Source organism: Symphodus melops (assembly GCF_947650265.1).
Source record: "Symphodus melops genome assembly, chromosome: 6".
NCBI lineage: Eukaryota > Metazoa > Chordata > Actinopteri > Labriformes > Labridae > Symphodus > Symphodus melops.
In genome coordinates, this window is record NC_136696.1 from 3,657,801 (window position 1) to 3,675,159 (window position 17,359).

The 17,359-nt window shown below is 41.2% G+C and overlaps 1 protein-coding gene across 1 annotated transcript in view; it reads left to right on the forward strand.

Annotated features, from left to right (window-relative positions):
• The window catches only part of cdh13 (cadherin 13, H-cadherin (heart)), a 340,521-nt gene that overhangs the window by 199,532 nt on the left and 123,630 nt on the right, over positions 1-17,359 (forward strand). The window contains exon 8 of the mRNA XM_079346024.1: positions 16,380-16,558. Within this exon, the coding sequence (XP_079202150.1) occupies positions 16,380-16,558 (179 nt within the window). The remainder of the gene's footprint in view (positions 1-16,379; positions 16,559-17,359) is intronic.

The window sequence follows — 17,359 nt, forward strand, 5'->3', positions numbered from 1 at the left end:
ACTGGTGACAGAAGATGCTATGGAGAGAGACCATGGCAAGTGACGAATCCCATTCATACACATTCAAACACTGCTGACGAAGCTTGTGTTTTGCCCAACGACACTTCAGCTGGTTGCTGCAGGAGCTGGGGTTTGAGCCACTGACCTTCCGGTTGAGATGATCGACTTTACCGAATGAGCCACAGCCGCCCTCTAAAGAGAGACTCAACACTTTTTCTTACATTTCTGAACTTAAAATGAACTCATTTGAGGGACATCAGGCTGAACAGTCGCACAGGTCTCTCCCTGTCTTTGGATTCTGCATCATATAATGTGCTTTAATACAATTCAAGGTGAATGAGACTTTGTGTTGATTTGCACTTCACACAGGAAAGTGATTCATTTTCTGTAACATCTTTAGATAGATTGGATGTGTGAACATTGACAGCCCTACTGTAACATTTTGTGTTGTGTAAATTACAAACACAGTAACCACTCTGATCTCCCAGAAACAAATAGAATAGTCTTCAGTTATGTTCACTCTTGTCTTCACTGATTTGAGCTACATAGATAGATGCGACAATGATTCAATCTTGTCTTTCATGTAACAAGAAGCCTGATAAATGATCAGAATCAACCAGCGATGTCAAAGCTGATTTTATAACTGACTTATGAAAGCAAAGTAAAGTAATTGTGCTGGTTTGTTGCAAATGGCAGTTATCAGATGTGCACTCGTAGACTGGCTGATGGAATTGGACGTTTTTCAACTCGTTCTACCCGACCGGTGAACGGCTGGTCCACTTACCTGTATCCTATTCTGTGTGCCATGAACACAGCTGTGACACAACACACACACAAGCTATCATGTTGGCAGTGTGGACGTGACTTGCCCATCAACAGGGGCGAAAAATCCTTGACTATCAGAGAACAAACAAAGACCTTTTTCCTGGCACTTGCTCCTCTTGCCCCAAAGTACCTCTACAAATGAATGGCCAATTTATATAAGGGTCGCATGAGCAGACCTGAGAGTGCAGGGGGGAGCCAGGTTATGGAGGGCTTCATAGGTGAGTATGAGGAGTTTGACGTGGACACACTGGGGGATGGTAATATACAAAGGTCTTTTGGTAAGAAGAAGTATGTGTGGAGAAACTCTGTTTGGATTTCTATTTAGGGTAACAATTAAAATGTATGTTCATTTTCCTCAGTCGTGTACCTTTTTTCCTCCCAGTTGGGTCCTTGGGGGTCCCAGTCTCTCTTAGATAAAAGTTAGGGGCGCTCCATGGAAAACAGTTTGGGAGCCACTGCTTCAGATGAGACCAGCCTTAAAAAGGCAGCCGGTTTATTTAATGAGTCAAATCTCTTAATTAGATTTACAAAGGAAAAGTTAAACAGCGTTTTGTCTCCAAAGGTTGCGTCAGAATCAAAAGCCCTTTCAAGCAAATAGATGTCATCATCTTATTAACTCCTTCCTTGTCAGTTGTTTCATGTGTTTCAATGATTAAAGGCTTTGATCATTTTAATTAAACTAAGTGTCTAAAAGGCTTGGATTAGATTCGATCATTTGGAACAGTAAAGATGTGACAACTGGGTTTCTGAAGGCTACATCGGCGTCAGTTTAACACTCTCACAAGTACGTTCAGAAGATATATAACCTGAACATGTCTTACAGCCAGAAGTGTGATGTTCCTTACAGCTCCAGCATATGAGGCTAATTTCATACCCAGCAAACCAATCAGAGATCAACCCTGCTCTGTTTTTAGTCTTCTGAGCTTTTATGCATTGACTCTTTTATTTTTTTAAATTGTTCAATCATCCATGAGTACATGGTTCAACAGTGAGGGGCTGATTGATGATTGTTCAATTTAATTGCTTGGCGTGAACCAGGACCAAGTGGCTATTTAGATTTCAAGATAAATCACCAAAGGGAGGGCACACATTTCCAGATAAGTGTCCATTAAAGGGTTTTGGGGTGAAAGTATGAAATTGTCCACATTATTGAATTTTTGCTAAGCTCTGTGAAATCATGCCTCACTCCCTGCACCTCTACCTTTGTCTGACTCGTATGTAATCTGTCTCTTAAAGGCTGGCAAACTCTATGCATTCAAATCCTTTTTTGAGAGGGATCTTTCATTCAAATATCTCCCCTGGGTCATGCAGTTCAACGATGCCATTGAACCTTCAGTCCATATTCTTGAGTCTAGTTAAGAAGGAAATCTTACCCACGACTCAGCCTGGGCTAAGACAGCCAGCCTTAAAGCCAAGTGCAAAGAAGAGAGGAGGACTTACTGCACACAGAGTCAATGCTCTTTTGAAGAAATGAAATATGAATCTTTAACTATCTTGAGGCCAGTGCATGTTGGATACAGGAAGTTGGAATAGAAAATGGGCCGGGACTTAAAGAAAATAACTGCAGATGAGTTGTTAAAATTAGCTTCTTTTGTTTTTAATATGACTGCACACTTTTTTTAAGCTCTCCCTTTCAACCAGTGAGAGTTAAAGTGCTTAAGATGAAGTGAAACACATCAGTCAGAGTGCGATTTAATGCTTTTTTTGTTTACTCTTATTTGACTCTGTCTCAGTCAGAGAGGACCCTGGGATTAAAAAGATTAAAACTTATTTCTTTGTTTACGTCATTGCTGTGATCACAAGAAAACATCAATCGTGGTTTGAATCATTTTTCACCACATCATGTGAGAGTGGCTGGAGAGGAGAGGCTGTATGAACGTCTGAAACTTGAAGTTGTCTACAAAATCCTCAATATTTAAGTTTGGTTTCCAAATTCATAAGTGTTTCATCTTTAAAAAGACGTGTAAGAACACATGGCAGTTTGATACTGTGCATAGAAACATCAAATGTTGATCAGTTCTTTATTTTTAGAACCGTTCCACTTATTTATTTTTATTCATTTTTTTTTCTTAAAGCAAACACCTGAAGTTTGGTCCCTGGATGTTTTTCTCTTTTTTTGGAAGTCCATGAAGATGTTCTGATGTCGCTTTGAAAATAGTCTGACGTTGTTTGTTGCTGTAGTATTTTTAAAGCAAACTTATTTCCCCCTAATGTCTCGCACTACTACCCACGACATTCTCACTATGAACATTGTATCTGTAATATTTGTACGAGCCAATGGTCTCCATGGAAAATGCTCTTATCCTCCAGAGTCTTTCTATGTGGCATGTGAGAATTGAGTAGCACTACACATGATCTGTTGTCTACTTACACACACTGAGATGATTAATGACGCTTCGCTCCCAGGCCTCTTTAGATAAATGACTTGCTTCTTAAATGATACGTACGGGTATGGCAGAACACCGCTGAAGCCTGAAACATGTGGACATGTCTGGAGGCATCGTGACCATGGGGTGAATAGATTTTCTTAAATGATGATGGGGTCTCTGCAGTTTGCCTCACGAAAGTTGTTTTTGAAATGGTTTATTTCACTTCATATATCTGAGACATACACCGACCCTAACCCTAAAAACAGACATTGAATTGGTCCTCAAACACTAATGCCCCGTTTCCACCAAGCGGTCCTGTGTGGACCAGTACAGTTTGGTATGGTTCGGTTTGGTAAGGTCTGATCCTGTTTCTACAGCCAACCATATTTAGTAGGTTGAGTGTAAGCCAGATGCCAATAACCGCATCGGCTATTTAACAGCGTCATGTCATAGCAGCCAACAGCTAACAGCTAACAGCTAACCTGCGAATAAATTCAACAGAGGAGAAAAACATAACACAATGAATAAAACCAAGGATTGAATACATCCAGCAGTTCATCCACTTTGTCACTAACATGTGGCTCTTTATTACAAAACACAACTAAGCTTTGTTTCAAAGATGGCTGTGTGCCGCGAGGAGAAATACAGCAGAAAAAAACAATCGACTGTGTATTTAAAGATGCGGGGTTGTTAGTGACGATTCTTTCGACCAATCGACGGTGTTTGGCTCCACCTTTTGGGGTCGGATCGATATTCTTGGCACCCCAACAGAAGGGTAAATACCAAAATACAGGACGGTACAGGACGGCCATTTGGAAATCTTTCCCGGCTTTAGTGTGTGGAAACGCCACAAAATGTGTGTTGTACTGAGACAAACCGAACTTGGTGGAAGCTACACGACCATCTTTGAACAGTTTTCTATTCTGTTCCCTCAAAGCTTCTTCAGTTTTATTTCATTGCTTCTTTTTGCATCCTATTTTTTTTCCTTTCTCGTCACTCTTGGGTTCTGAAATTCTCCTCCTCCTCCTGTCTGGCACTTTTCGTGTTCTGTTCTTGGCTTCTTTCTCTAGTTTTCGCCTCTATCTTTCAGTCTCACATCTAGTTGACTTTCCTCCCCTCGCTGCTCTTCCCCGGGTCAGAGGAGGAGGTGATTCAGCTGGTCATTACGCTCTGTGGACTGTCTGCCAGCCTCAGGGCCTGACATTTGGCTCCACAATGGGACTTGTAGAATTCATTATGCCAGCGAGATCGGAGGAGACATGCAAAGATATGCAAATACAGGGGAGAGTTAAGTTAACTGTGGAGGGGAAAACCCTGATTAAAATCCCTGATGAGAAAGATTGAAGTATGTGCATGGGCACAAATTATGTGATTAATGCCAGAGTCAAAAGGTAGACGACACGGAGAGCATAAAGACAAGAGTAATACAAGAACACAGAGCAGACTTGCATATAATCTCACAAATCAGGCTGTTGTATTATTGTCGAGTTTTCTCTGGTTTGAATTGCTCGATAATTGGGTAGCTTTGTGTCTGTGCTTTTTTCTAACCCGTTTAACACACTCCTGAAATTAAGGGAACCAGAATCAGCCTTTCAACTGATTTTGTTCCTCCTCCAACCCTCTGACAAAAAGTCGGTCAAGTGTGAATGTGTGAAGAGCGAATCCATCCATCCATCTTCTTTACCGTTTTTTCCCGTTAGGGGTTACGGGGTGCTGGAGCCAATCCAAGCTGTCATTGGGCGAGAGGCGGGGTCACACCCTGGACTGTACGCCAGTCCATCACCGAAATTCCACCACACAAAAAGTTCAAACCTGCATTGAGACAGATCACTACATAGAACATATTATAATGAGTCTTGATTTAAAACAATATTTGAATAATTGATTCAAAACAATATTTAAGTCAGTTTTAGCTGTTTTTTGTTTGCTCATTTATAATTCCTGAAGTTGTCGAGGAGAAAGCAGCTGAAGAGAGAGGCAACAGTCTATTTAGATGAGTTAATATACAGTTAGCCTAGTTAACAGTCAGTGTGTCATTATGGATATAACATTGGATCAGCAGGTCAGATCTTAGATTGAGATCAGCCTGAAATGGTAAAGTGATATTCCTTGAGACAAGGTGAATTCAGAACATATCAGTGAATGCTAATGCTCCCTGTATAGCCTCTGGTATATTACACAACAGACAAACACCAACACTGTCAATAGTGCTGTAAATGTTCTCCATCATGTCTTGAGGGTTTAAATTATTAAGCATTAGCGATAACTTAAGGAGCTGAGTGACAGTGTTTAATAGCTCTTTGAAGGGAGCCAGATCTTTGGGCTCTGATCCTGTCAAAGATCGAATGTCTTGTTGTTCTGATTAAATGCAGAGGGTCAGAGGTCGTGCTCAGCAAACAGACCCAATAGCAAGATTGAGCGAGAAGCGTGGTAAAGAAAAAGCAGGAAGAGATGGACTTTTTACTGCATCTAGACACGGCCTCTCATGTGATGTTCAGACATGAGTCTGTGTTTTTTCTACTGTTGAGCTTGAAATAATAATCTGAAATTAATTATACAAAACAAATTGTATTTCTCTGATTCACTCAGGTCATTTGTTGTTACTAACGTCACTAACTCTCGATGTTCAATCTCTACGTAGCTCGACCACCTCTCTCTCCCTGTCTCTCTCTCCCTCTCTCTCTCTCTCCACCTTGACAACATAGCTGCTCTCATGACCGACTCATGGGAAGGGGAGTGAATGGGTGGATTAGGACAGATACAAATTGGGCAGATCATGATATCGAACATAAACATTGGGACTCAGATCCCTTTTGTTCTTCCTAAAGAGCCATTCAATAGAATCGGCACAGTCGTGAAACATCACAGCACCAATTACAGAACCTTGACACAGTAGATGTGTTTGAGAGGTTTACTCAGTGTTCCCAGAGTCAAGGTGAAGCAGCTTTTAGTTACTACGCTCCTCACCTGTGGAGCAAACTCCCTGAACACCTGAGGACTGCTGCTACACTCAGCTCCTTTAAATCAGGCCTTATATTCACTCAGGCTTTCCATTAGCAATATACTGTCTGCCTTACTGCAACACATTCTTCCTTTCTTAATAGTTTTTTAAAAGTTGTTCCTTTATCGAGTATTTTTACATTCTTCTCTGTCTTTTAATGATGTGTGATCTTTCTTTTGCCTTGTTTTTTTTCTTTTTAAATTTCTCTTGCAGTCTTTCCTTAAGCTCTGTTTTACTGTTTTTCTGTAAAGCTTTGTGAATCGTCTTGTGTCTGAACAGCGCTATATAAATAAACTTGCCTTACCTTGCCTAGATGGGAAAGGTATCATGAACTATTCTTTAGAGACAGCCTTATGTTTAAGTTTACCATGGTAACTAAAGCTCCCAGGCCTACAGTGATGATTAGCATGCTCTCCTTTTCACTTCACAGATATTCACAGAGCTTTGCTTAAATATGTAAACCTTTGAGCACAATAAATGTAATCATATAACTTGTTGTTCAGTTGAATTATTTTCCCAGCTTCCCGGCATGCAGCGTAGGCTGAGTCAAGTACCCTTGATTTGAGCCATTTGAAGAGGTCAGCTGTGTTTAGTTTTGTTCTGATAATAAAATAACATTCAGGCAGGTGTGGGTCTGTCTCCTCAGGTTGAGCTAATGTCAGAGAAAGAAATTCATGAATGTTAAACCAAATACAAACTGGTGGGCGTAGATCGAGTGACCTTCATATAAAATGTATGTAAGGAAACATGAACATTAGGATGAATTACATATTTCTTCTGTTGACCCCTCCATGATCTTTTTTCCTTCTTTTGAACGACAAGCTATATACGACGCATTTATCTTTTCAATTTTCTAAGGATGTGATTTCATTAGCCAGCTTTGAATGTCATTGTTTAGGCTTAAGTTGTTTGCCAGGTTCTCCTTCTCATTTGGCGGGATGTTATTTATATTCTCATTAGCGTGTTATTCATCTTCTCATTAACAAATGTGTCGATGGAATGCTGCGATGAAAAAATTAATTGTCCCTTTATCAATCAGTGCCTTTAACCTGCGCACAAACACTCGTTTTACCTTTCATTTCACAGACTCACTTTGTAATCGTAATAGTTCTGTTCCTTTTCTCGAAGGTGCTGAATGTTTGTGTTTTCAGACAATTCTTTTTCTACTTCTTTTCCCCAAAGGTCCAGCAGAGGCCTGAGCAAACACAGGCTGATTAGAGGTGTTGTAGTCAGGGCCAGACTCACCCAGACACAGACATACCCGAGACCAGATTGCTTCGAGATCGAGACAAGACCAAGACATTTAGGGGTCAGACCGAGTCAAGACCAAGACCAAGACAGCGCGATACGGAAACAAGACCGTGACCGAAAATATCACTCAAAAATGTGTGCAGGAGGCGTGTCACTCATAACACTGTAAAGGCTGTAACTGGGGGAAAAAAATGAAATGATAAATAAATTAAAGTTATTTTATTTCCTACTAATCACAGTAATGACTTGAAAAAATATCCCATCATTAAAATCCAGAGTCCAGCCTGTCTGAGACAGAGACAAGGCAGAGTAAAAATGCCTTCAAGAAGTGGTTTAAGAACTGCAACACTACTGATTAGAATGGAAACACAGTAAAGATCAACTGGACTCTTTTTCATCCCATTCATCGACTGATTTTATAGTATCACGGGGGGGGGGGGGGGGGGTTACTTGACTAAATGCGTGCCCATCAAATCAAGATAAATAGTTGTACTCACCGGAGCAGTGGATGTTTGCAGGGTTATTGCACAGTGATTGCTCCCCCACTCTGTGGCTGTCAAGTGTTCATCAGAGTGACAGCCTGGAGGAAAAAAAAACCCTCTTCTCGTGTTTTGTAGTTTTGGTGTACAGAGCTCTCTAACAGTTTGGATCTGGGCTGTGGCGAGTCTGCAGAGATGCTACCTTCCTGCTTTCTGACCCTGGACCAGTGTAAAGTCATGGATGGTAGGCAGGTTGGTCTGCTGTCATGTCTAAATCAGCCCTGCCATCTCTCAATGTGTTTGAATTTAATGGTTGATTTTAAAATGTGTATTTTTGACTGGCAATCAAAATCCAAATTTGACTACAATCACATTTATTGGTGACCCATTTTCAGTTTCATCATTTCATCATGTTGCAGGATCCTCAGAGACTTCATCATGACTTTATTTCCTTCTTAAAGCCTTTTTGTTTTTGTTTAAGTCAGTACTTCTGCCACAAACACATCATGTATGTAATATCTACTGTATCTGCTCACAGTCAAGTCAAATCTTTATTTGGCATGTGTGAATAAGCCACAGCGAGCACACAGACATGACAGGAGCTCTCTGGAGATGTTTCTGGTCCAGAGATGTAGGACAGTGCAGATGGCAGCGTAACAGGCAGAGCAGGTGAGCAGGCAAACTGCTGAGAAGGAATGAGTACAGTGGTAAAACGGCAGTACAGAAGCTCGCTGTGCCTTCAGGGACGATGTCACTAAAATGAGCACATTCAACAAATATTGGCTCGGACACTTTATGACGGAAACAAGTGTGGAGGAAAGCTGCAGGAGAATAGTTCAGACTCTCAGACAAGTAAGGAGGAATGCAGTCTCCTTCTTTTTTTGCCTTTTGTTGATTACAAGACAGTGGATAGAGTCAGAAATTGGAAAGAGAGGGTGGGGAATGAAATGTGGAAAAGCACATAACTGACCTCTAGGCTACTGGCGCCCCCTGAGGAACACCATCTTAGCATGGACAGAGACCCACATGAACCACAGCTGAACTGCTGTAATGTTTATTACATGGCAAATAAAACAGCCTTTAGATTCATGCCCCTCCATATTGCCCACATTGTACCAACAGTGCTTCCTGTTTTATCGAAGCAAAGGTTTAAAAGTCAAAGTTCTCTTGAAGAGCACAACAAGAGCATGCATGATGATCGGACCTTAAATCCAATCATCCTCATAACAACCATCTTTTTAGAACGAAAGTTCAACAAAAGACACAAAAGTCAGCGGACGGGCCAGCATGGCAGCACTCAAGATTGATGTAATGGTAACAATAAGCTTTCAAACAGTGTGGACAGGCAGCGTACAATTCAGCTTTCAGTCAAACAGACAGGCTGGCTGCTGAAAGCTTGTTCATTGATACACCTGCACCATGTTTACAACTTTTTCCTTCCAGCGTGTGCGGGCGAAAAAGAGACCAATGTTAGTCGTAACTGAGACTCAACTGTGTCAACCTTTTGCCTCTGCTGCTGTTCTCTTAAATAGTGAAAATAACAGCAAAGATCGATGAAGCTCATGTGATTGTCTGAGCAGCATCATCATGCAGTCATTACTGGAACGGAGATTAGGTTCAAATAAGTCTAACTCCATGCTGTTCCTTTTTCAACATTGTTTGTGTTGGATTTGTTAGCTGACATTGTTATGTGTATAATCTTCACATTGTTTATGGCTTTAGTCATTTAGGGAAGGTTCACAATTGGGACTCGTGCCAGGATCCGAGTACGCTTGACCCCAAAGTCTGATTCATTTGATCAGTGTGTACCGAACCCATATGTATTTGGGTACTGTGCCAAAGTGTCTTTAGCACAGGCACATTGCATCCTCTAAGAGGAAAAGCAGGTTTGGCCGTAGTAGTAAGGGTTGTGTCCTCGGTTTATTACTGATCTGTGAATGCAGAGCAGCAATGGAGAGGGAGGAGTCATTCTCAGGCACAGTAAAAACCAGGTAAAACTCCCTCCATTATCCAGTTTTTAAAAACATCTTCATACAATGAATCAATCATTCCTAGCATTCCTGCAGTATTTGTGCTGACTACTTTTGAATTATGCAACTGAAATGAGTTTGACAGTGTAAAAATGGGTAGATTAACTCATTGTAATGCCAGTCCTTGGGGACTGTTCAAATGCCTTGAAAATATTTCAAACTGAGTTAATTCAACACTGTTAGTAACACGCACAGTTATAAAACCTCCAGCATGTTTTGATTTCAAAACCAAAAAAGATACAAATGGATTTGGGTAGTTTCAAAAATTTGCAGTATGAGACAAAACATATTGATCACTCTGGAGGTGTGTTGATTTTGTCATTCTTTCACTCCTTAAGAACAACAATGAGGTCTGTCCACATGAAAACGTGAGGAGAGATTCATGTTGATAAAAGAGCTGCAGATTCCTCCTGGCTTCTAGGATGTCACTGGTCCAGTTTGATATGCTGCTAGCTTTAATGAGAAGACCACCGCCACACACACTCACGGGGCCGGATGTGAAAAAACGCGAACAGCGTTAATTCACATTTTTATTCCTTCTGTATTTTTTGCACCAGCTTTTTCTTCCTTTCTATCTCTCGCCATGTGGACATCGCTCAAACACTTACCTGTGCTGCAGGCTCTTTATATCGTGCTTCTCAGGAATGTATGCTCATACTGGAGTGTCTTGTTTCTCGACAGTATTGGTATTGGATTAGATGATTGATCTTTGAACCTTCTTTGATCTCATCCACACCTGAGAATAGAACGGGTCGGCTCTCGGTCTTCTTCACTCACTTCAGTCTGATTAATTTAAATCCTATTCCAGGTCCTGGATGTCCATTGTACATGCTGAATAATTCAAAAAGAAATTCCAATCACTCACTCTCATGCAGGTACACTGTGACACATTAGCTGTGTCTGTGTGCGCGTGTGTTACACATACTCGGATCACGTTTACCCTTTCTTCTAGTCTATGGTCTCTTGCCTCAGCTTGCTTTTTTTCACACTTTGTCAGATCCCCTGTGGCTCTGACAGATCTGCTGGCCCTCTGTGATTTCCCCTCCGTGTTTGAAAAAGATATAGGAGTTAGCTAAAGGCCCCGCGGCTCGCAAGCCTGTTTGATGAAATAAGTCCACAACATGTGCATCTTTGCAAGCTTCGCTATGTTATGTTCGTTATGTTATGTTGAAAGACCAGACGCAATATTCAGCTGTGTTTGAGCAGATGACCAAAGTTTGATCTCTGCTGTTTTCAAGGATCTGCAGAAAGTGACCTGTGGGTGAAAAGTGTCTCTGTCTCCACGTTGTTTTGGGATGACCTTCAGTGAAGGTCAGTGATGAAACCAGACAGGGCTACCGTAGCTGGTGTGTCAAGTCTCAGCAACATGTTGGAGACAACCTGTGAATGCATGATGAATCATCTTTAATTGCTGTAACTGAATAGTTATAGCAGGTAATCACATTTTCAATCGCGGATGAAATCCCATTATTTTACATTTTAAAAAAGTTGTTATGCTTTTCATTTCTTCAGCTAAGGGTACTGCTCTTCCTGTTTGGATACAAACGTGCTTTTATTTTGAAAGAAAATAAAGAACCTGTACTGTAGACGGAAGGGAACAACTTGATCTTAATTACCAAACAAAGACACTTGTTCTGGAAAGTGAATGAGAATGGATAAAGTGGACGATGTGAAAGTGAAATATTTGATGTCACAAGGTGATTGAATCCTTCAGGGGGGCAGAGCTGTCCTTTCTTTTCCATCGCTGTGCTTACAGGGAGTCGCTGCTGTCTGTGCAGTGGCTTAGCTACGGTGCACCCAAAGGAACAAAATAGCATTTAATTAAAAAAATAAATAAAAAAAATGATGCATTAATTTTGGATCTTAAAGCTGACAGCTCTAATTCAAACCAACAGAGAACTCAGGGGCCAATTCTGTACAGAATGGCTTATGGGAGCTAATGGCACCATGAATAGCATGTCTGCTTCCGTCTCAATGTCTCGTTTACAACTAATATTATGCTAACTACATTCAGCCTATAAAGTTCAGCAACGGAAGTTTGCTCTTGTTTTGTGTCTGATTAGGGAGACATGCCGATGCCGTCTGCATGTCGACTCTCTGCAGTGTAGATCTGCACACTCATCCTCATGCAGCTTCTTATTGGGAATTTCATAGCCAGGAGAAATGTCTGCAAGTATCATGAAACTGTCTGGGAATAGTATTACTAAAACACTGAATAAAATGGGAACATGATAAAAAACAAAACTCACTGAAATGACACCAAAATGACAACAAAATAACAACCAGGTTCCACTGACTAAATCCTGACTTAAACAAAACAAAACAAAGTAAGCTCAGTAAAGTAAACTCAGCGCAGGGTCATGCTTTCTGTCAGTGCGTGCTGCTCTGTGATGTCATCTCCACACGTCCAAAAGGAGGGTTGCTCAGATCACAACCAACGTCTCACTTTCCTGAGTCGGCTTTAGTTTATAGACCTACCAGGACTGTGGCAAAGAAAGCTCTTGTTTGGGAAGAAATTTCTAACAGTTTGGGCGTAGCAGGTGTGTTTAAACGAGCAGCAGAAATGTGTGTCGTGCTTATGAAGCGGTTGTCGTGCCCTGAGGATTTCATGAACATAGTCCCTGTTCTTCTTGGCTGCTCGTCTCCCCCCATCCGCAGCAGAAGAAAAGTACGGGCTTCACATCTTGCTGTGGTAGAAGTTATTTTCCTGAGATATTTTTTTGGCCTCCTAACAACATGTGTTGTTCCTTTTTGTTTGTGTGCGCTCCCCTTCTGCTCTGCACCCTACTCCACGGTGAGCGCAGTGCACACCACACCCAACATAAAAGGCCCGAAAACTACATTAACATCTCTTGTGAGTTAACAGTCTCTTAGCTATCCACATCTTTTCCGTATCCCTGTTTGTTTTCATCTGGTCTTATCTGGTGTGATTCAGCCGCATGGCAGATGGGTCCGACTGATATCGAGATAAAAGCAGGCCTACACATTCACATCCATCCTGCCCAATGCAGTTAAGATTGATTGAGTCTGGGTTCCTGTCAGAGGATGGAGCTGATAGGAGGAGGCAATGAGTCTTAGCGAGGCCACTCACATGATATCATGATATGATTAAACACAACAGACATCAGTGCTGCAGTTCCACCCGGCCCCTTTGTCCCATTACAGAATGCTAGATGTTTATCATGTACGCTGATTGATGCTGATGTTGTGTCGTACTCCGGTCTGATGGATGCTTATTGGTTACGTGAAACTCGTTTGTAAAATGAATTATGGTATCTGATGAAGACAGTGAGGATTGAGAGGGTTACATTAACTCAGATATCACATGAAACATGTTATATGATTATGTTGCGTTCAAGGGACTTCTGTAAGTCTGTGTGATGTGAATGTAACTCACTGAGATCATGTTTGCTGTGGGTTGGTGTGTCTGACTCAAGGAACATGTGTGTTTGTGCGCATGCCCAGTGAGTCTGCTCTAACAGCGTGGCTTTAATGTGTGAAGTGGAACAGAGCAAAGGTAATGAAGGAGATGGGACTGTGTAATTATTCTGCAAAGGAAGGATTACCGGTTTACTTAACCATTAGTGGTTCACCTTGAAGAGAAAATGCCAAGGGGATAAAAGCCACACCTCTCTGCCCCTCATTACCCCCAACCGGACTAAAAAGGTTTGCTGCTAAGCCATCACTGTTTAATGTGGACTTTGCATATTTCCCAGGAAGCTTTTGTGTCTTGTTCGAACACTTTGATTAATGCACTGTGGCAGAGTACTGCCGGGTATTAAGGAGGAGCATGAAAAAGATTTGTTGTTTATGAGCCATGTCGCGCACTTCAGCGATTTGATGCTCAGGAGAACGGTTTGTAAAGTATGCAGGTCAAATAACAATCACAAGGGGTTTCTTGCCAGAAAACACATTAAACTTTGATCAGTCTTCTCGGTTTGATCATTGTTTTCAGGATGAGAGGATCGGCTTTTTCCAAGTGAGCGGCGACAGGGCTCTCTTAAAAAGCTTTTATCTGCTCTTATGTTGTTAAAAAAGTGAAAGCTGCAGCAGAATCTCATCATCATCCACATCGATTTGTTGGGTGATTTTTCAATTATAAGCGCTGTTTCACAACCAACATACATTGATGAGAGTTTAGAGCATAAAATGACACCACACTTTTAAATCATCTTTGGATCTCTCCCGAAAACACATCATCAGTTCTACGTATAGGAGTGAAAACACGCATCAGTGTCACAATCAGTAGCTTTACATGCTTAGTTCAGTTGAGCTGTGTTTTGCTCAATTAGAGCATTTGCTTAGACTACTGTACTTAGTATACAAGTTAGTGGAGAATGGATTTATTTGTTGACGACTCTGCTTCAGTAGTTATTGATAGGCCTCCTTTTCAGTAATTTCTGGACCGAGACACAACCCATATTTACGGTTTTCATGAGAGAATTAGCACTTTATTTTGTGCTCTGTTCTTTCAGAGCCTGAATCAGCTGAAGTCTAAACTGTCAAATATTGCTCAACATTCTCCATGTCATGACCTGGTACATCCCATAGTAGTGGCAGTCTGGTTGTATGTTGAGCTGTGAAATCACGAGCACTTTGACCGTTCTGAATATACAACATAAACTGTGTCTCTTAATCTGTCCACTCACACATAGTTCTGGCTCTACTACTCACCAAGTCGATACCTGTGTCAAGGTCTATGTCAAAAGATTGTAAAAAATCTGAAGCAATGATGATTTAGAAAAGTCTAAATTACTCAAGGCTGTATTAGAAATCTACAAACAATATACACCATCGCTGTCACTTTCAAAAAGAATAATCATGTCTTCTTTGGTGATGTTAGATGAGAAGGGAAAGTAATAATTCAAACAACCTAGAATATGACATGTAACATTCAAACACATTCAGTTTGAATGTGAACTTTGTCCTCCAGGTTTGAATGCTGCTTACTGCTGCTTTGTGTTTATGACTCATGCTACATCGCTACAGAGTTCTGATTATTCTGATCTTGACCTAAAAAACTTTTTCAAGGTCAAACCAGCAAAGCAGCCACAATCTACACATCTGTCAGACCATCGACAGCCAAACAGAAATGTTGTTCCGATTGTTTTTTTTCTTCGTCTTCAGGTCTTTATATTTTAACAAAAACAGTCCTGCTGCATCTGCAATGGACCTCAACAATCCAAGTTCAACGAAAGATTAAATCCTAATAAATTATTTCAAGCTTTTACCACTGTTCAACTGTTTTCTCTGTTCTGATGCATGCACTCTGACCTTTCTAATGACACCTCCTTTGACCGATCAGGACCTTCCATTCACAGCTCTGAGGCTAAAGCGGAAAAATCGAAATAACCCGACAGAGAAGAGACACAACTTTGCACAGTCTGTGTGTGTATGTTTATGTGTGTGTATCCCTGTAAGTGCATCTCATCATGATGCAGACAGACATGGAGGGTAGACAGCGTGTCAGAGATGACCTTCTATTTCAGCTCAGCTGCACTGGGCAGCATTTCCATTTGTATTATCATTACCTGATGAAATGCAACATGCAGTTAGAGCTGATCTGAGGAAACACACATTTATACATGCATTAAGAAATAGTTTGAAAGTGCACTTTTCATACACCTGCTGCAATGATTGCTATGATTGAGAAGTCCAGACATAATATGTAAGCTGGCTATGCAGTGCAGGTTTCATGTTGGTGGGTTGTATCCCTCATCATATGTCCTATAGGTCAACTGGGCTTTGGAACATTCTTCCAGTTGAGATTCGTAATATCAAGGGGAAAACTGGTTTTAAAAAGAGACTAAGATTGTATTTGTTCTCAAAGCCATAATACCATCTTGATTATTGATTGAGAAAGGTTGTGTTATGTCACAAGGAAAATGTATGTTGCTTTTCTATATCTCATTGTTTTTATCTTTATTTTTAATAGCCTAAGTGTTGTTGTTGTTGTTTTTTGTATGTCAGGACTGGACCCCAGGAAGACTAGCTGTCGTCTTGGCGTCAGCTAATGGGGATCCTTTTAAATAAACAAATAAACAAATATGTTTCACTCAGTTATTGAAGCAGTAAAACATCAGCATACACACTTTAGCTGTTTACATATGGATCAATGTGGCAAAATCTACACCTTCTAAAACTTTCCTTGATTTCTCTGAAATATGATTTTAGACATTTATTTTGGGGATTGTATGCCTCTATTCTAGAGACAGAACAGTGAACAGAGTCAGAAATGGTGGAAATTGATACATACGAGAAATAAGTCATTCACACTAAACCTGTGTATATGGGCCGCGTGCACTCATCTTTTGGCTAAAAGCGCCCCAAAATATGCTAATTTTAAAACCAGCATTGCTCTCACAAATTGTACATGAGAATAATGCTGAGCGCTGATCAACACTGTATTCCAATGTCTCCTCAGGAACCATCGTGATGGCGATGACAGCACTTGATGCAGACGACCCTGCCACAGACAACGCTGCGCTACGCTACAGCATCGTCAGGCAGTCACCAGACAAGCCGTCGTCCAACATGTTCTACATCGATGAAGAAAGAGGCGACATTGTCACACACATCTCTCCTGTGTTACTTGACAGAGAGGTTGGTCAACTCAACAAATGCTTTATGTGTGTGCATCACTCTCTCAATCACTTTTTTTCAAGTGTGAGATGTTCCAGTACACATACCTTTTCACAAGCCTTTCACCTTCTGTTCAACATCGCAAGTTTCTATGCAGTGTGTGTGTGTGTGTGTGTGTGTGTGTGTGTGTGCTGAATGCCATCCATTGGTGTTTGTGTGTGTCTCAGTAAAAATAAGTGCTGCTGCATTCCAGTCGAAGACGCAGAAGGCAGATGAGCGTCTCTCTATTTCCCCGTCTAACAGGAGCGAGACAGTGGGATGATTGCTTTTTCAGCAGGGTGACGAATGCCAGAACATCGATTGGGTTCGCTGGTGGAAGAGGAATATTAGCTGTTGTCAGACACTTAGCGCACAGTTTAATTGAGGTGATACACACTCATCCGCCGGTTCTGCTGCTGTCCAACAAGCCTGGTTGAAAACCTCCCATCCGGAACTGCTGGAACCACGACGGCTAACCGTTTGATGAGCCGCTCACACTGTAAACTGTTTAATGGCATAATTGATTAACAGTGCGGTGAAATGAGATGCAATCAATGCAGTGAGCAATGTTGAAGCTGTTTTTTGTCGGGTGTTTCAGATATTGGATGATTCTGAGGAAAATGTTGGTCTTTGTGGTGTCTTTCCTCTGGTAGCAAAGAGAAAACGATCCTTAATAGTTCAACCTTTTTGACAGCCGAGAGTTATCACAAATGCCAACTGGCTGGTGTTAAATACACACAGGTAGTTAAATACCTCTAAATAAGGCACACAGCTAAATTGTCA